General features: G+C 34.7%; 1 protein-coding gene across 2 annotated transcripts; it reads left to right on the top strand.

Annotated features, from left to right (window-relative positions):
- The first annotated feature begins 5,502 nt into the window (after positions 1 to 5,502).
- Positions 5,503 to 19,421, top strand: LOC111401574 (probable inactive histone-lysine N-methyltransferase SUVR2). Of its 2 annotated transcripts, XM_023029379.1 has the most exons (10): positions 5,503 to 5,622; positions 6,845 to 7,047; positions 7,291 to 7,816; positions 8,363 to 8,470; positions 8,885 to 10,035; positions 10,206 to 10,468; positions 17,858 to 17,924; positions 18,025 to 18,075; positions 18,244 to 18,340; positions 19,303 to 19,421. In XM_023029379.1, exons 2-10 carry the CDS (start codon positions 6,865 to 6,867, stop codon positions 19,320 to 19,322), a joined length of 2,466 nt encoding a protein of 821 aa, XP_022885147.1. In that variant the 5' UTR covers positions 5,503 to 5,622; positions 6,845 to 6,864; the 3' UTR covers positions 19,323 to 19,421. The 2 variants fall into 2 exon arrangements, with proteins under 2 accessions (XP_022885147.1, XP_022885156.1); XM_023029388.1 differs by lacking the exon at positions 5,503 to 5,622 and having other exon boundaries at positions 6,247 to 7,047.
- Positions 19,422 to 20,377: the final 956 nt, after the last annotated feature.

Raw genomic sequence — 20,377 nt, 5'->3', positions numbered from 1 at the left:
TTTTCGTTCAAAAATCATATTATAATTATTTTATAATTTAAAACCATAAATAATCTAATAATTAAATCACAAACCCTAATAATATAATAAATCCACAATTATCCACTGTAGCCACCATAATAATTAATAACAATCCACCATACCTACCCACTATAGCCCAGCGGTGCCACGATACCTAACCACCGTAGTCGTAGCGGCACCATACCCATCGCCCGTAGCCGCACCGTGCCAAGAAAAAGCTACGATGAGCGCCTCGCACATGTCATCGCTGTGTAGCCCCACATGCTCAGTGGTGAATATAGGAAGAAGTGGTAACTCTAGCTAGAGTTGTCTAGTGGCGAGAAGAAGATTTGTGGTAGCTCTTGTGGTGGTGCGAATATTAAGAAAAGAGGTGGCTCCGACATAGATTCATATGTTGCTCACTTCTCTGCACAATTTTGCTCACAACCTTACCTAGTGATGAGTGCCTTACGCAGATCGTCGCTGTGCAATCCCACACGCTCAGTGGTGAATATAGGAAGAAGTGGTGGCTAACATAGATTTGTCTAGTGGCGAGAGGAAAACTTGTGGTAGCTTTTGTAGTGGTGCGAATATTAGAAAAAGATGTGGCCCAACGTAGATTCATCTGTTGCTCACAACTGTGCACGATTTTGGGGCATTTTCGGGTAGTTTGGGGTTGATAGTGGTTTAGATCTAACATAGGAGTTGCGTTTTCAAGTAGTTTGGAGATAATTTGAGATCACTATTGCGCGAGCAAGAGACAGGGATGATGGTTATGGAAGAGTTCAAATGACGATATAGTGATGGTATTGTAGTCGTTGAGTGGCATTATGGGTGTGGTGGTGGTATTGCGATGCCATAGAGTGAGGATGTGGTGCTGGTGAGGTAGTGGTAAGGTTGTGGTTGTGTTCGTGGTGGTTGTAGTTGTTGAGTGGGAAGAGTACTTGTAACTGATTATATAGCTGATTGTGAAAAATAAATTGGTTATTTTGTGGCCAATTATATGAGATTGTGACCAATAGATTGAATATTTTGTGAGCAATAAATAATATGTGATCGAAAACCTATGACCAATAAATAATATGTGACCTAATATTTCAACTTGCAATTTATAAAATTTGAGATTTGTGGCCTATAAATAAATTGCTAACCTATAAAATTTGTTATCAATAAATAATATGTAACCTATTAATTTGATAAATTTGTGACATATAAATTTTTTGATATATGATCAATAAAAAATTTTATTATGATCAAGAAATAATTTATGACCAATTAATTCGATAATTTGTGACCAAATTGTATAGAATTGTGACCTTGATATATTTAATTAATAAAATATAGATTTAGTTAATTATTTTATAAATAAAATTTTAAAAAACTTGATTTTTGAAGTTTTAAACTTTAAGTTTATTGTAAAATAATGTGATAATTATTGATGATTATTTAGTGTTATCATGATACATAGATAACTCTTATCTAATTTAGAAGATTTATTTTATTCCAACTGTAACTCTTATTTTGGATCCTATTAATTTAGGGTGTTGGTTCTTAATAATACATACAAGTCTATTGACTTTCTATATTTTCTTCTTCTTTTTCATAACACGTTATTAGCACAAACGCTTTCATCTATTTGCCAATTTCAAATTGTAAATTTTGAATAATATACATATTTCCACATAAATTTCCAATTCTCCGCTCAAGTGGAATATGCCACGTCTCTCAGTCTCTGCACCCAAATGTTAAAATGTCTTCTATCTCTATTATTTACTTGTACATCATGATGGAATTCGCATATGGCAGAAACTATTTTAAAGGCAATGAAATCGAGAAAAGTTGAAAAAAAGGGTACAAACTGCATTGAAGAAATAGACAGGTACCTACAGTTTATTTTCTTAAAATAAACTCTTATGTGACAAATTGATCAACTGGCAATGAAATTTTCTAGTACATACAAGTAGTCAACTCACCTTATTCGTATTAAAATTTTTCGTCTTGATTAATTATCAAGTTCTTATTCTTTTTAATACGTAGTAGTAGTTTATGAATTTAGTAATCTTATATTTGTCTATTACAAAATATTGTTACTCCTAAAATAGCACAATGTTATTTACAAATATTTTAATTAGATTTTACTTGCTCTTGAAAAAGTATAATTAAATAAAATCTAATATAAATTACAATTTTACTCTTGAAGAGTAAATTTTCATACAATTTATTATTTCAAATAATAATATATTATTGTTCCTGAAAAGCATAACAATCCGATTCCAATATTGCAGAAGAATGTTACTTGTTGTTCTGTCTATTAAAAATATTTTGTTACCCCTGAAATAGTACAATGTTATAATTAATATTCTAAAAGAAATATTGATTGCTCCAAAAGAGCATGATATTATAATTGTAATATTTTAAAAGCATATTAATTTATTGCTTATGAAGAAGCAATAATAAAATATAAATTATATAATGTACTCTTAAAATAGCTCATACCCCAAATAATATATATCTTATTGTGTTCCTGAAGAAACAAAAATTAAACAATTCAATACTGAGTTGTAATTTTAAGCGAAACTAATTTTTTATATCATTAATATTCAAGAAGAATATTAATTTATCACTCTTAAACAAAATGGATTATAATTTTCAATATTCTAGAAGAATATTGACATATTTTTCTTTAAAAAGCAATAACGAAAGATAATGTGCTCTTTAAGTTGCACATTTTCGGAAAATATATTATTATGAATTCATTTTTATCCTTGAAGGAAAACATATAGCTAATGTCATGAGGACATTGATTAATTTGATTATATAAATGATATATGATTATACAAGCTTTAATCATGTTCTTCGAAATTAAATAATTGAATTATATCTTATATTGAATCAGCATTTCAATTTGACTTTATTGTTTGACATAACTAGTTGAACCATCACTGGATCAACAATGATGCGAAATTAAAAATTCAAATAAACATCCAACGCAGAATCAGAAGATTTTTCAATCCAATGAATTCATATATATAATTTGTTCTCTTTATCAAAAATTGATCACTAACCATAACTATCTAAAATAGGACAAAATTCCCTATATTTTTGAAAATTAATCAGGATGATAAATGGGCCCCATCATCCTCCACAATGATCATCGAAATATTATTTGTATCTAATGTATTTGATACATATACAAGATGATTGCATTGTACTCACAATCAGAAATTTGCGAAATTATCATTCAAATTTTAGATTATGAGTATAATTTTTAGAGAGTACAATCAAGATAGTGTCTTGTTAATGCTAGTGATTCTAAATCTCAACATTTTAATAAGTGTTAGTTGGAATGTCGATAAATGATTTAACACTATTATTTTTTAAGTTCCTCCAATTAATTGAGAACAAAGTATTTTCCATTTTTATTTAGAAATTCTATTACGCATTATGCCAACATCCTGATCTCCTTCCTATATTTGACTTATGATCATAGCTTAATTTTTTATCTAATTATTTTGATAGTGCGGTATATGTAAAAATTGATCCACCACAATGCACCGAAACGGAAAGTGAAGAATGTTGAGAATAAATGTGTAATTTGAACTCTTATCTAAAATGTGTGATATTTTATAACGGTAAAAAAATAATTGTCAATTTGATTGAACAGTTCTATCAACATCAGGGTGAGAAATTAAGAAGCTAAAAATAATTATAAATGCATCATCATCTAAATTCTAGCAAAATATCATTCAAACCAAAAGTTTGGAAGATAATTTATTTAGATGTATTTATTGATCAAAGAGGTAAACAATATCTCAAGCACAAGTTTTAATGTTCCAATACGAATTGATGTCCTAGAAGGACAATTTGATAACATTATATTCTATATATCTATGGCACGCCTGAAGCGTGATTGTGTTCAATTCTAAGAGAAAATACCTTCAAAAGAAGATGGAGCAATTAGTAAAAATGGTCTTATTAAGGATGCATAGGATGAGTATTTCGACACAACAAATTATAAAATCCCAGAAGATGCTCAGGTACTAGATATATTGAAAATTGAGATATCTAAATAAGTTATGTCATTATGAGAAAAGAAATAGAATCGAAAAGAAAAATTGTTGACAATACTTTTGCAAGTGATACACTGCATTATATTATGAATATTGAGGACATTGAAATAAATTTGTCATTAATCAACGTAATGATTGGTCAAATGAAATGATGCAATTATACTAAATTAAATTTACTAGAGAAATTTGAAGTTTCTGGATCTGCAGTCCGAACACCAAAAATTATATATTTATGTGAAATGAAAATGAAAAAAGTAAATCCGTAATATGAAATATACGACTTTTTACATAATGAATTTCGTGAAAACTTATATAAATAGATAAGTTATATTGTGGTGGATGTAATTACAAGTCTCGATTTTATTAGTCTAACAATGCATTGAATTTGATAGACATATTATAAATTTGATTATTGCCAATGCATCTGGTGTGGCTACTAATGTTATCTCGAAAGATTTTATACGCTAAAGCATAATTCAATTGATATTATCACGAGGAGAGTAAATACACGTTGTACTCTTTTTCCCTTGACTAAGGTTTTGTACCATTGAATTTTCCTGATAAGATTCTTAATGAGACAACTTTTGTAGCGTATTCAAAAAAATAATGTACTATTTTTCCTTCATTATGATTTTTCTGACAAGGCTTTTCCTAATAAGGTTATAATGAGATATATTCTTCATGTAATGAATGTCTATAAAATGTAATACATTTACCTTCAAAATAATACTTTATATGCATAACTCTCGAAGAGATCAACAAGAGCTATTTTTCGAATAGTCATGTTACTACAATTATCAAAGACTAATAATTTATCTCTTATAAAGACAATGTTATTTGAAGATTATGCAATACAACATAAGACATATTTTACAAAAATTGTAATATTGAAGATATTGATATATGATGCATGAATAGCTTGATAGAAGAATTGAAATCAGGGAAAGTAAACTGTACTCTTTTTCTTTCGATTAGGTTTTGTCCCACTGAATTTTTTGAACAATGTTTTAATAAGGTAGCATTTTATTATTCCAATTGTTGTAAAATAATGAGATAATTATTTGTGATTATTTAGTATTATCATGATAAATAGAGAAGTCTTATACAGTCTAGAAGATTTACTTTGTAACTCTTATTTTAAATCCTATAAATATAGAACTTTGATTATTAATAATATGCAAAATTCTATTGACTTTTCTATACTTTCTTCTTTTCTCTCTCTTTCATAACAAATTCTTAGTTTTGAAATATATCATACTTAATCTCTTATATATGCATTTTTCCCCCCTTTACAATAAATATTTAGCCCAAACCAAAGGCCCAGATTCAACAATGCTCTATATTTTAGCTCACTTTCAAATCTAATTCTATTTTGTCCAGAAAAATTTAGCCCACGCCAACGTTTAGACCGATTATAATTTTTGTATCAACCCTAATTTTAACTTCACTTTCGTTTTCTACCAAACTTTTCTATTTCTTCCTGTTTTTTCCTCATGACTCACTAAGGACCCCAAAAACCTTACTTCCACTCCACGAAATCTCTTCTGAAATTGTACGTATTTGTCACCCATTACTGTTTAAAATAGCTGTTTAACTTGGGTTTTGTGCAAAATCTCACGTGGGTTTTTTTAATAATATTTGCCAAAACTATTTGGAGGCAAAATCAATGAAATCCATTAAAATATTTATACGTTGTGCATTATAAATCTCATGTGCTTCTAAAGTATTATTTTTTACCAATAAAGTGTTCAATTTGATTGCTGTGAGAGATCGCTAAAAGTTTGCAATATGATTAGAAAAACCTGATATCAACGTTTTTATTCGTAAATTTTGCGTATTATTCGGCTTGATGCTGAATTTTCAATTCTAAAATATTATTTTCCTTTAATTTAAGATTGGGTTTTTTTGGAATCTTTCTCGGGTTCATTTGGATTCATACTTCGGGTTTTGTAGATAATTTTATGTATTGGTGTTTATATATCTGCATGTGAACCTGCTTTTGTAAATAATCTAAAAATAAATGAATATGCAGAAACTGGGTTTCGTCAATATGTCCCAGTCTTTGAGTATAGTTCTTGTTTTCTCTTCAGAAATTTGACTGGTATATTTAGTTTTTCTTCTTCATGCTTGTTGGATTATTTTGTTAATCTTTGGAAAGCATGTTGATTTTAGTTAATTATTCATCTTTTGTGGATTGTTTAAGTTAATAAATTATTTTGTGATCTTGTGAAGTCATGGCTCTAGGCTGTATTGAGCAATAAATGATAGAACAAGCCATAATTCAAAATATGAATTGAAGAATTGGGCCTATACTTTCACACTTGAAGTAGAGTTAGTTCATTTACATAGCAGTGCATTCTTAAACAGCAGAATCAATATTATCAAGTTCATCTTCATTCCAATTTTCATCAAATATTTTGAGCAACTTGGTTTGTTCCATTCGGTGTTGCATGAATTAATTATATTGGGTCCCATCTAAGGCAGAATGTTCAGTAATGTTTGTTTCTTTTATAATCCCAGTGGTTTTTTTTTTTTTTTGGGAAGCAATCATGTAATTTTGCATTAGAATTAGTAAAATTGTAGGTTTTTATGGTTGCATCGGTCCATTGGCTTCCCTTTTTCTTTTGCTATTTCATTAGATAGTTATATGGTTTGTGGCCTACAGCTCTATTTCAAACTGCTCATTTTGCAATATTAACCCAACACGTCTATCTTGGCCTTTCTTGCAATTGAAAGTAAAAATATTTTGTCATCAAATTGCAATCTGCTCTTAGGTGATCTCCATATACAACTAATGGCACCAAATTCGAAGGCTGCAAAGGCATTCAAGACAATGGGCAGCATGGGTTATTCTGGGAAAGTTGTAAAACCAGTACTAAAAAATCTTCTAAAGTTATATGGCAATAACTGGGAGTTCATTGAAGATGAAAACTACAGAGTTCTTATTGATGCAATAATCGAAAGCGAGGACAACAAGGTGCATGCTTCTACTTCCGTGTATAGTACTGTTTTATCATCACCAGAATAGTCATCCACTTCCCATCACCGAGCCTTTGATATCCTTTAACGTTAATTGATTGTCTCTACCCTCTTGAAGTTGGGAATCCATAATCATGTTGTTTTGTGTTCTTGATTTTTCACAACAGTGGATAATCTGTTCAAACTTAATAGACAATCGTAATTGATTTCTATTAGCATGTTCCTTTATGTTAAACTCTAGGTGGCGAGAGTTACAAGGGAGCAACAGAATGCCTTGTCTGAGGGTAAACCTGATGAAAGTGAACCACCTTTGAAGAGATCCAAATCAAACTCCCAAACTGATCAACGTGCAACCTCATGTCACGGCTCAGCTCATAATGACATCGTAGCTATTGGGGATATGAGGAATAAGGTGGAAAATCAAGCTCATGGCAAGAAAAATATGGCTGAATCCTCTTCTAAACTTCTCCAACACGAGGATATGAAACCCAAGGTCGTACGTCCAAAGAATCATCAGGATAAAGGAAAGAACCACGGTTCTCCAATATCTCATATGGGACCAGAGCAAACAAAGGAAACTCACATGCTTTCTAATGATGAAAATGATGAATCTGTCTCATCTCTGATTTCCTCAAAGAAAAGAACAATAACATATGAAACAGGCGACCATTCAAATTCCTATCAAGATCCATACAATGCTGTGATTGAGAGTGTGCCATTTGACAGCCTGCCAAACTATATGGTTCCTTTTTCTGTAGTTCCTCCAGGTACTGCCTGTCTCTTTCTTGAAATTCTGGATTGCATCTACCATACAATTGTACTCACTAATGTAGATGATTTGATGATATCACTTCTGTAAATGAGATAACCTACCTCTGCTGTAATTTTGATAAACAGAGGAAGGCACCTGGATCTTGTATCAATAGTTTTGAAGTACATTGTCTGTCGTTATTAAAAATTTCATTTTATTAATTCCATTTTCTATTTCTGTTGATTGTTTGTTAGGTAGCTCTTTTCTACATTCTCTACATTATTTTTTATTTTCTGTTGAATGTAAATATTATATATTGCAAAATGATGTTCCTTTGGGATTGAAATCAATATGAGGATGATATAGTATTTATAGATTTTCTATTATTTTCCCCTAAATTTTGGAATTCGGATAGGTGGAGTCACATGTTTTGTTGAGTTGGGATAGTGTATATTCATCCTATTTCTTTTAGCAGTTCTTGGAGGATCATTTTGCAGACTCCTTATGTTGAACTAGTGTGCCACATTCGTGGTAGCTAATGAAGTTTTTAAATTATTTATAGATCCTCCTAGACTCCTATTGGAAGGTGGTTCATGTGGAAGTTTTCCTAATGCCAAAGAAAATTGCTCAACTTTTTCTGATTTGATAGATCTGGACGCAGAGGAAATATGTGAGTTTCTCTATCTGTGAGTACTCTATCTCCCTGAAACTGATTTATAAGCTGGTTCAACAATGCTATGTGTGGTTCTCATTGATAGGTCTAATCAATAACCTGCTAATTATTTAATAATTAATTATTATAGCAAGCTAATGTGTGTCTAGAAAAGAGCACGTCATTTTCATCTTAAATAATATGGAAGTATAGTGTGTGTTTAGTTGCTTGTTTCTAATGCTAAACACAATTCTCCCTTCTATAATGATGCAACGACTTTAATTTTATAATTTATATTCTCTATTCCTACTCCTTTTTTGAATATCGATGTTGCCATGTGTTAAGTGCTTATTTCTTTTTTCATTCCATTTTATTTGATCTGTTCAAGAACTCTAATTGATTATTTCAGCCTACATTTCATTATTGGCACAGCTGATTCCAAGGGAAAGAGTTCTGACTTGGAAGGACATCATTTTGAGTGCATGGACTCTGAAAAATTTAGATCAGAAGAAGAGGAAAATGGTGTACTAAATGCGTCAAAAATAGATATTGCAACTTCATCTCAGAGGGAGGTGAAAATTTCCCTGACATATAAATCTTCCTACCAATCACATTTTCAAGCTCCAAGTTTAGAATCAGTGTTGAAGCAAGTCGACGAAAAGTGTGTGAAGTCATACAAAATTACTCTACCTGGTTTCTCTATGCTGAAACTGATGAAAGATATGTGTGAATGCTTTTTGGCTGCATGTACCACCTCTAATGGTACTGAGCAGGGAATACCCAAAACTGTATCTAAGGACGGCAATCCACAAGCTATTTCTGTGGAGGGAGTTGATCACCAACTCACTTTCTGCATTAATTCAAATATTTTAAATGGACTTCTCAATTATCGGAATCGAACTCTTATTGAAGTCGCATCCCAAATTCCACAGGGCCTTGGTCCCATTCATATGGACTTACTACGCTGCCACATGAGAAATTTTAATGTTGATGGGTATAAGGATAAAAAGATTGACAGGAAGATTCTAGAACTTGATGGTTTAGCGTCTTCTTCAGCTGGCATGATTATTGTTCAAAAGCAACACTCTTCTAATTATGTTCAAGACATCACTAAAGGTCAAGAAGCTTACAGGATTCCTTTGATAAACGAAATAAATGAAGAGCCGCTACCTACTTTCTACTATATTCAGCATAATGTGGTTTATCAAAATGCATATGTGAAGTTTCTCCTTGCTCGAATGTCAGATGACAATTGCTGTTCAAATTGTTTTGGTAATTGTTTGTCTTCGGAAATACCTTGTGCTTGTGCTGGTGAAACCGGTGGCGAGTTTGCTTACATGCCAGGTGGTCTGGTTAAGGAAAGTTATCTTGAAAGTTGCATTTCAATGAATCACGATCTGCAACGCCACAATCTTTTTTATTGCAAGGATTGTCCACTCGAAAGGACCAAGGATAAAAGATTTTCGGGCAAATGTAAGGGTCATTTAGTAAGGAAATTTATAAAAGAGTGCTGGTATAAATGTGGTTGCAGCATGGCATGTGGAAATCGTGTTGTTCAACAAGGCATAACAGCAAGATTGCAGGTTACACTTTTTTCTATTTTCTATTTTTTTCTTTTTGTGCACGAAGTTTAAGTTTCGAAACTTAATTTTTACATCCTTTTTCAATTTGTTATTGTGGATTTCCCTGGTACTTCTTGGAAATTCCTATATTATAATTTTGTAATAGCTGTTAATCTTTCCATCTGTTTTAGGTATTTATGACACCCGGAGGAAAAGGTTGGGGTCTTCGAACCCTTGAAGACATGCCTAAAGGTGCCTTTATATGTGAATATGTCGGAGAAGTGGTGACCAACACAGAGTTATTTGAAAGAAACATGCGAAACACTGGTGAAAAGCACACATACCCAGTGCTTCTTGATGCAGACTGGAGTTCTGAAGGTGTCCTGAAGGATGAAGAGGCGCTTTGTCTGGATGCAACATCGTATGGAAATGTTGCAAGGTTTATCAACCACAGGTATCTTTAACGTGAGAAATAAATAATTACAAGTTCTTTACTGTCTCAAGAATTATATCCTTGTTCTTTGTGTGTTGGAAGTTCATTGCTCGATGAACTTATGGCCATGATTTTGGATTAATCTTAGAAGCTAGAAGCTACTCCCCATGAGTATACTTCTTTACATTCTTCTCCTCATTGTGTCTTGCTTTAGATGAGGTACAATAAAACTAAAACAAGAATGATATTCAACCAAGAAGATCCAATTTGACGTAAATTAGAAACCCATTTTTTCACTGTAGGGCTGTCCTTTGGAGGATTAAAACAAAGTTTTAAGGGGCGAATTTTAACCATGTCTATAATCTGTTACTTTTAAGTGTGTATCAGAGCTCTTGATCTCAATTGAAGAGTTCGAATTGGAATTTTAGATTTTCATGGAAGAATGCATGGAGAATTCTTTGATGGGAAAGCAAGCTTGGAGTTCCATATTGAATGGACACTAGAAGCTAAGATTGTGAACACAGTCTGCAGAGCAACTTACTGAACGACGAGGATTGAAGATTCTCACTGAGGAATCAATGGAAACAGGATTGAATATTAATTGCTCTCGTCTGATTATATGACAATATTGTATAAAAATGTTCATAGTTTGCATCAATGGGACCTCAGTCTTGAAGATTATACCCTTGAATTCTATAACTTACTGGTTCAAGTGGGACTCCACGAGAATAATGAGCAGCTCAGAGCTTGTTATTTGTAGGGTTTTTGGAAATATGTATGCGATAAGTTTAGTATTACTTGTTTTTTCAATATTGAATATTCATATTAACATGATTTTTCAAGTGAAGGAAAGGGTACGTCGATATGGGGCCATGCATCCTATAATAACCCATGTGATTACCTTTTCCGAATAGCAGAAATTCGACAGCTCAAATCAATCTGAAATGGACTAGGCATGCAACAGAGTTAGGACTTATAAGTACTACACCAAATTTGCTTAGGGCTAATGTAAGGGTCAACAAAATGTTTGTCAACCTCATTGGTAAAACGATAGAGGTCTATGTGGATAACATGCTAGTAAAGAGCTTAAAGGCAGATGACCATATGACACACCTGAATGAAACCTTTCAAATTCTAAGGAGGTACAAGATGAGGTTGAACCTACTAAAATGTGCGTTCGGTGCTGCCTCTGGCAAGTTCTTGGGATAGATAGTCAACCAAAGGGGAATAGAGGCAACTTAGGAGAAAATCCGAGCTTTGTTTGACATGAGGTCCCCCAAAAGCCAAAGAAGGTGTAAAGCCCAAGGTACTGCCCAAAACGTAAGTTTAGAAAATATTTACAACTTTACTTGGCTGTCTCTAGTGAGGCCATCAGTGCAATTCTTATCAGAGAAGAAGGTATTATCCAATTGCCAGTTTATTACATTAGCAAGGCATTTCTAGCACCTGAAACCAGCTAACCAAATATGGACAAGCTAGCCTTGGCACTGATCATAGCTTCCAAAAAGTTGAGGCCCTACTTCCAAGTCCACACTATTCATGTGCTCACTAGCTTTCCGCTTAGGCAAGTACTTTAGAAGCCTGATGCTTTAGGGAGGTTGTTGAACTCAGTGAGTTTGACGTCTTCAAGACGAGAGCTATCATCAAGGGCTAGGCTCTAGCGAACTTTGTGGCTGAATTAGCCAACGTTCCTGAAATGGAAGAAATAATGGAACCTATCAAGCCCCCACGTGGAACTTATTCGTAGATGGATCAACTGGTGAAGCGGGCTTTGGAGCTGGAGTGGTCCTAACAAGCCCAAGGGTCATAAATTTAATTGTGTAGTAAGGTTTGAGTTTAAGGCCACAAACAATGTGGCTGAGTGCGAGGCATTATTTGCAAGCCTCTGACTGGCCAAAGAAATGCAAGCAAGGAGGTTGCTCATCAATTGCAACTCCCAGCTGATTGTCAGCCAAGTTAATGGCAACTTCACAGCCAGGAGCAAGGGCATGGTTGCGTACCTTAAGTTGGTGATGGACCTACACCCATCCTTCGAAAATTTGAACTAGCTCAAATCCCACGCATTGAAAATGCCAACGTTGATGCCTGTCAAAGTTGGCCAATAGCAAAGATTCTGAGCTACTAATAATTTGTCCATAAAGCATCTCTCTGACCTTTCCATATTAGCGACAAAGGAAGTTATGTAGGTAAAATGGATCCCCACCTGAATGTAACCTATTGTAGACTATCTCAAGGACCAGGTCGGTCTTAATAACAAAGAAGAGGCTTACAAGTTTAGGAGGAGGTCAGCCAATTTTATATTCTTGGATGACGTGCTTTATATAAGAGAGGTTTCTCTTCCTCCTTCCTTCGATGTATTAGGGGAAAAGAAGTTGCATACATTCTTTGTGAGGTTCATGAGGGGGTTTGCGACAATGATTTGAGGGACTTGCATTGGCACGAAAAGGGCTGAGGTAGGGGTATTATTGGCCCACCTTGAAAAAGGATGCTATTTAGTTTGTTCGAAAATGACTTCTCCCCTATTCAAAGACAACTTTCGCAAGAACTGACTGTGGTATCCAAACCCTGATCATCTGCAAAGTGGGGCATGGACGTCATAGGCACCTTACCTGGGGGCAGGGGTAGTGCAAGTTTTGTTATCATGCCTATCGATTACTTCACCAAATGGGTTGAAGCCGAACTTCTGGCCAAAATCACTGAAACAAACACTTCCAAGATCTTATAGAAGAACATTATATGCTGATTTGAAATTTCCTATTCAATCGTCTCAAATAATGGTAGATAATTTGATAACAAAAAGGTTAGGGACCTATCCGAGGAGTTGGGAATCAAGAAGCAATTCTCTACACCGCATCATCCCTAAACTAATGGGCAAGTCAAGGTTGTGAACAAAACTATCAAGTATACTTTGAAACAAAAGCTCAATGCTTCTAAAGGGACATGTGTTGAAGAGCTGCCACAAATGTTATAGGTAATTCGAACTACAAATAGGACCTCAATTGGAGAAACCCCTTTCTCGACGGCCTACGGTGCCGAAGCGATGAGCTTTAGATTACCTTCTTTACGTCGATTGCAATTCAGTGAGATATCAAACGATAAGCTAAGAAAATGTGAACTCGATTTTCTGGATGAAAGAAGAGACGACTCCCAAATTGAGAATGGGAACATATCAAATGAAGATGACCCTTTATTATAATGCAAAAGTCAAGAAGAGATTGTTCCGAATAAATGACCTAGTTCTTCAAAGGGTGTTCCTATCTTCCAAAGAATCAGGAGTAGGCACAATGGGTTCGAATTAGGAAAGTCCATATAGCATCAAAGAGGAGCTTTGACGTGACACTTATTGGATAGAAGACATAGATGGAAAGGTACAACCTCGTCCATGAAATATTGAGCGTCTAAGAATATATTATCAATAAATGTACTTAGTAGTTGGAAGGTTTTACCTTGCCCTATGTAAAAATTATCAAATAAGTAAATAAGATTACGTCTTGTTGACGAGATCGGAAACAAAAAGCTATTTTAGGGAAGCATGGGTGCCTTGAAGAAAAGGTTCGGATCCCAAAATGGACCAGCTCATTTGTTCTCCAAGGGGTAAATCACATATCTCCCTTTGATGAAGCTGAATGTCAAGGAAAAAACCCGGATATGGTTCAATCATCCACCATGTATGGGCACCTTGAAGAAGAGGATCGGATCCCAAAATGGACCACTTTATTTGTTATCCGAGACGACATCACATGCCTCCCTTTGAAGAAGTTGAACGTCAAAGGAGAAACCTCATACATAATTGAATCATCCACCATGTAAGGAAGCGTGGGGGCTTTGGAGAAGAGGACCAAATTCCAAAATGGACCACTCCATTTGTTCTCCGAGGCGTACATCACATGCCTCTGACGAAATTGAACGTCAAGAGAGAAGCTCGTACATGGTTGAACCATCCACTATATAGGGAAGCATATGCGCTTCATAGAAGAGGACTAGATCCCAAAGTAGATCACCTCATTTGTTCTCAGAGGCGTACATCACATGCCTTCTTTTGACGAAGTTGAATGTAAATGGAGAAGCCCGTACATAGTTAAACCATCCACTATGTAGGGAAGCGTGGACGCCTTGAAGAATAGGATCGGATCCCAAAATGGACCTCCACCTTTGTTTTCCAAGGCGTACACTATATGCCTCCCTTTGACGAAGTTGAATGTCAAGGGAAAAGCCCGTATATGGTTGAAGCATTCACCATGTAAGAAAGTGTGGGCACTTCAGAGGAGAGGATTGGATTCCAAAATGGACCACCTCATTTGTTTTTTGAGGTGTACATTTTATACCTCCCTTTGACGAATAGACCATCCACCGTGTATGGAAGTGTGTGCACCTCAGAGAAGAGGACTGAATCCCTACATGCATCGTTATTACATGCCTTATTTTGACGAATTTGAATGTGAAGGGAGAAGTCCTATTGTCATGAAGCATTTTAAGTGAAGATAAACGTTATTAAGTAGGTGTGAAATGCCATCGAAAAGGTATCAAGTCCTATGAGTTTCAAGGATTAGTCAAGTTTTCAAGATTGATTAAGGTCAGAATGTTTTAAATGCTGCAATTAATTGCGAAATGAATAAGATGACGGGATTAGTAAGGTCATGTGCTTTAATTAGGGTACAACAATGTATAATTGAAGATATTGAAATAGAAAAGTAGACATCAAAATACTAAAAACATTCATTCTAGTAAATAATGGAATATTTCCAAAGGGGGGCCGTGGCTACATAACAAAAGAAAATTGAAAATCAGAAATCTACACTAGGTAAGAGGCGGTTGAGGTTCTACCTCAGTAGTAGCGCTTCAGCAGTTGATGTTTCTTGACCTGTAGTTTCCTCCTCAAGAGCTTCCTCTTGCTCTACTTCTTCATTGGCCTCGATTGTATCCTCAGCTAGGGTTTGAGACACCTCATCCAAAAACTCCACCTTAAGTTCAACAGTGTTGAGTTCTAGATAAAGGTCCTCCACCCTTTCCACTACCTCAGCTTAGATAAACCTCCTCCAATAGAGACTAAAGCATTGACCCTCCTCTATAAGATGGAAGTTGGAAATGTAGTTCTTCACCGTCTCCTCACCCGCCAATTGAGTGAGGCCTAAGCTCTATCAGCCTCTTGCACGTAATGCTATATTTGGCTCTCATAAAATTGATTGGAACGCTTAATCCAACGAGTTCTAGATTGGCCTTCTCCGAGGCTTCTCCCATAAGCTTTTGATGATTATTTGGGGTTTTCACCTTTATTAAAGATGCAACCTCGCATTGGGACTTGTGAACTTTCCTTTTTAGAGCTTCAATTTCTTTGCTACACCCTCAACTCGCTGGGCCCGTATCACCTTAGCTTTGGCCTTTATTTTCTTCATTTCCTCTTGAACAGAGGCTAGCTTGTCAATTGAGGCTTTATTGCGTATTTGAATGTTAGCTAACACCTCCTGACACTCAAGGGTGACCCCAAAAACCTTAGCACTTTAGCTAACTAGTGTCAACGTAAGGTCCATTGCATCACAGGTGTACACGTAGGATTGCCACCTCTCAGTCCAAAATTTGTAAAAGTTCGCGATGTAATTATATACAAAGGACAACCACTAGATCAAAATCCATTCCATCCGAAGATCTGAGGCGTTGAATTCAAATGGTTTTGTTTGTTGATTGATACATGTTTTTCATGCCTATGCCTTAGCGCATAGACCTTAGAACATTGCAGCGTGACCATCATTGCGCATTTAATGTAACGGCCCTACGTGTATTGGAAGTCGCAATGCTTCAATTGTCATTTCTTGGTAATATGCAAGAATATCAAATAAGTGGCACCACTATTGAGGTTAATATCCTCCAAATATAGGAACCTTGGCAGTTCATCATCATCTTGCCTCGGCTCAAAATAAATTTCGACTATCTTCAACATAAAGGAGCATCGGCAGTTTAGCATCATCTTGACTTGGCTCAAAATAAATTTCTAATACCTTCAAAATAAAAGGAGCCTGACAGTTCAACATTATCCTGCACCGGCTCAAAATAAATTTCAACTACCTTCAGCATAAAGGAGCCTCAACAGTTTAGCATCATCCTACCTCGGCTAAAAATAAATTTTATCTACCTTCAACATTAAGTAGCCTCGGCAGTTCAGCATCATCTTACCCCGACTCAAACAAATCTTAGGTATTTTCGTTGTACAAAGAAATATGGCTAACTTTGAACTCTAATCATGATATGAATATTCATACTTGGACTTGGGGGACTATTATTATTTGTCAAAAAAAAAAATGATGATGAGGATATAGAACCAACCGAACGAAAAAGAGAGAAACTATTGTCCACTTATTACTAAAGTCCACGCATTAAATGAATAACTATACATGCACTTGAGGGACTATTGTTACGCCTCATCACATGTGGTTCTACATGGCAAGCCCATCGAGGCCCATTGGTTGATTATTGAACTAGCTGACCCACTCAAATCGAAAAACCACATCCACTGAAGCAGCCTTATGTCAAAGACGAAGCCTCGAAGCTAAGTGCATTTGTCTGCCGAAGTAACGAAGCCCAACATAACTATACATGAGGATTCTAAATTTATGTCTAAAATTCTTTTGGAATGATTGATGGGACATTTGTAATGTGTAAAATGTCAAGCTTGTGAATTTAGGCAATAGGGCGGCTGTTCTTTGTAAGAGTATTAAATTAAATGCGCTACGGGCTACGAATTTCAAATTGATGCCTAGGATTGTATGCTTCGGTCAAGGAAATGAGGCCACATTCATCCAATGGAAATCATTTCATTTGTAGCACTATAAATAGCCCCTCCATGTATCATTTGAAGGCTAATACAAATCAATACAATTAAAGCTACTATTTGTCTTCTCTTTTGCAGATTATAATTTCTTTTTTTTTTTTTTTTCAGTTAAGATTATTTAGCTTTAATGAAATTATTGACAATTGGTTATTATCACACAATCAATCTCAAAATATATTGCAAGAGCCCTGATACATTTGTCTCGTGTTATAAAGCATCTCTCGCGTCCAAACCTGGAGTATTATTGACTAACATTCTGTCCATACATGTCGGAATTTTCTTACGAGTACACAAGTAGGTCCAATAATTGTTGTCCACGTCACTCTAACAGAAAATGAGGTCAACAGATTCGATGTATCATGAATAAAAAGAATAAGTTAAATATTTGACTGCAGTATTCCCGAAATCAATTTATGAGTTTGACTATTTCAGCTCTGTAATCTGCTTTTCTGTTTATCACTGTTGTCTAACCTTCCTAGCCATATCAGGAGGCAATATTGCTTATTTTGTTGTGTTTTCAGGAAAATATCCATGTGTATTTTCTCATAATAAATTTTTTATAGGACTTTGTTATTTTATCACTTTAGGTGTTCCGATGCTAACTTGATTGAGATCCCAGTGGAAGTGGAGACTCCGGATCACCACTATTACCATGTATGGAGAATCCCAATCATATATGTATTTTCAATTTCCTGATTTCATTGTGTAAATATCTAAATATTTGCATTGAGGTTATTATATTCATTCCACGCAGCTTGCCTTTTTCACTACAAGAAAGGTTAATGCTTTGGAAGAGTTAACTTGGGTAAGCTGATTCCCTTTTTCTGATTATTTTGATTCTAAAGGCAGCAACATCATAATCGAGTAGGGAACGTTACAAATATATTTAGAACTGCAGATACATGGTTCTCAGTTGAAATGAGGACAGTTTCTTGGTCTAGCGGTGGTAAACATTTTATTAAATGTATTGCAGGACTATGGAATTGACTTTGATGATCATAGACATCCTGTGAAAGCTTTTAAGTGTCACTGTGGGAGCGAATTCTGTCGAGACCGGAAATCCATGAAGAGTGAGTTTACTTTATTTTTAGCCTTGTTATGCATTAGGAATAGTAGTTTTATGTGATCCCTTTCCATGTGATAAAGTAATGTTCCATAATTAATCAGTCAGTCATCTAGTCTGCTTAATTTTGGCATATGTTGCTTGGGCACGGTTATGGGTGTTGGACATGGGTACAGATCAAGTAAATTGCCATTCAATCCAAAGGACGTTCGGATAATATGTTTATGCATATTCTGACATGGCTCTTGATCATAAATTTCTGCCATTTACTTATGCAGAAACTTTACTTCTTACACTTAATATAGGACTATTTTATATGTTAAATTAGTTCCCATATGGCTTGGAAGACTATTGTGTAACATTAAAGAGGAACCAAAGAATGCATGGTAAACAGAAAACTCTCTGCTGAGACCATTTCATTCAAAATGTTCAAGTAGACAGTTCAAACCCATCCTGCAGAGATTTAGGAGCATGTGTGATAAGTTGTAAATGCTAATTAGTTGTGGAACTGTATAGAGATTATGACGGCATAGAAAATGCAATGACGCTAATCGAAAAATTACTATAGAGAAAATTATCGAAAAAATTTGGGACCCCAAAAAATTGAGCGGCTCAGCAACTGTGCTTGTATTAGTATAGCATAAAAAAAATCATATGCCCAACTGTGACTTGCTCTAATAGGAGAACATGTACACTATCTTATAGATGAATAAGATAAACTACGAAAAAATAGCAACAAAGCACCTAATGCCTATTGAGCAGAAACTTACTAGAACTTACCTTCTGAAGATGACAATGACTCAACAAAGGCAACTTCATTCGTCTTATCTAGTTTTGCTTTTACCAGTGTTGACTAGTGCATAAGTTCATCTTTCCCACTTTAAAGTGGATCTGCTTGCAATTTGTACCTAAGTTTTCTTAAATTTCTGGTCAAGTTTTATTTTCCTTTCCCTATTTCTTTTGCCCCAGGAAGAAAACTTCGTTCGTGAATCTTTGAGGACCAAGCAATCTTGAACGTTTCGGCTAATAATGTAGAAGGCTTGTGAAAAGTTCCTTATCATTTATTCTACTGAAGCAATCTTGGTACTGAACGTTTGATGTGGTCATTTTATGCTTGTGGTCATTTTATGCTTGAAGAAAAAATATTATTTTGTGAAATTGGGGTAAGAAACTACAGGTAAATTACTATTGAATTCAATCGAGTAGAAGTCCTAGGGATTGAGTACTCCTTTAGGACTTGCTTGGGAGTAGGGTTGGGCAAAAATCAATCCAAATCGGTCAAACGGACCAATTCAACCCAAACGAAGTTGAATTGGTTTGTGTTCGAGTTTTGGAAAATAAAATTGGGAAAAATATGCAACTATGGTACATTAAGAATATAAGTTCACATTTACCAAACTTATGAAAAAGTTACACAAATCAGATATTAAATCATTATAAATATAATTTTATTATATATTTTACAACTTAAATACGGATGTATCATCGTCCCAAAATATAGACCCTATTTGTTTGCCATTTGTTTCTGTATTTTAGAAGAAATTGGAATGTTAATGGGTCACACCAAGCCCTTTTTTTTTGACTGGCCTCTCACATTGTGTAACAATTTCAAGCTTCCAACGATCAAAAAAGGCATTATTATGTGCTAAAAATGGGAAACAAACAGGAGTATAGACTTATTTTTTTATTTTTATTTTTTATAACAAATTCTCACCTCACATATATCTTTAACCTCACATGTATTTCTACCTCTCACTTTCTCTTACTAAACACGATTCCTCGCTTTCATTACAAAATTTCCAACAATTTATCATGCAAATTGACCATAAATCACTTCATCAAAAGCACATTTCTATTTATTAAGTCACAATGCCATCGTTGATTTTTGAGATATATTTGTTTGGAGTTGTCGAAATATCTTGACTGAACAATTTGTCGAATCTGAATCTCTATATTTCGAAATCAAGTGAATCTCCTTTCATTCCACATAATATGGGGTCATACATGTCTCAAGAATTTGTGTGGATCATACATTGTGAATTCA

Source organism: Olea europaea, chromosome 1 (assembly GCF_002742605.1).
Source record: "Olea europaea var. sylvestris chromosome 1, O_europaea_v1, whole genome shotgun sequence".
NCBI classification, from domain to species: domain Eukaryota; kingdom Viridiplantae; phylum Streptophyta; class Magnoliopsida; order Lamiales; family Oleaceae; genus Olea; species Olea europaea.
This window is presented reverse-complemented; position numbering and strand designations above follow the sequence as displayed.

Coding starts and splice junctions, on each gene's coding strand:
- LOC111401574 (XM_023029379.1), top strand. CDS start 6,865: ATGGCACCAAATTCGAAGGCTGCAAAGGCATTCAAGACAATGGGCAGC. Junction 8,471..8,884: donor TCTGGACGCAGAGGAAATAT/GTGAGTTTCTCT, acceptor TTATTGGCACAG/CTGATTCCAAGGGAAAGAGT. Junction 10,036..10,205: donor GCATAACAGCAAGATTGCAG/GTTACACTTTTT, acceptor CATCTGTTTTAG/GTATTTATGACACCCGGAGG.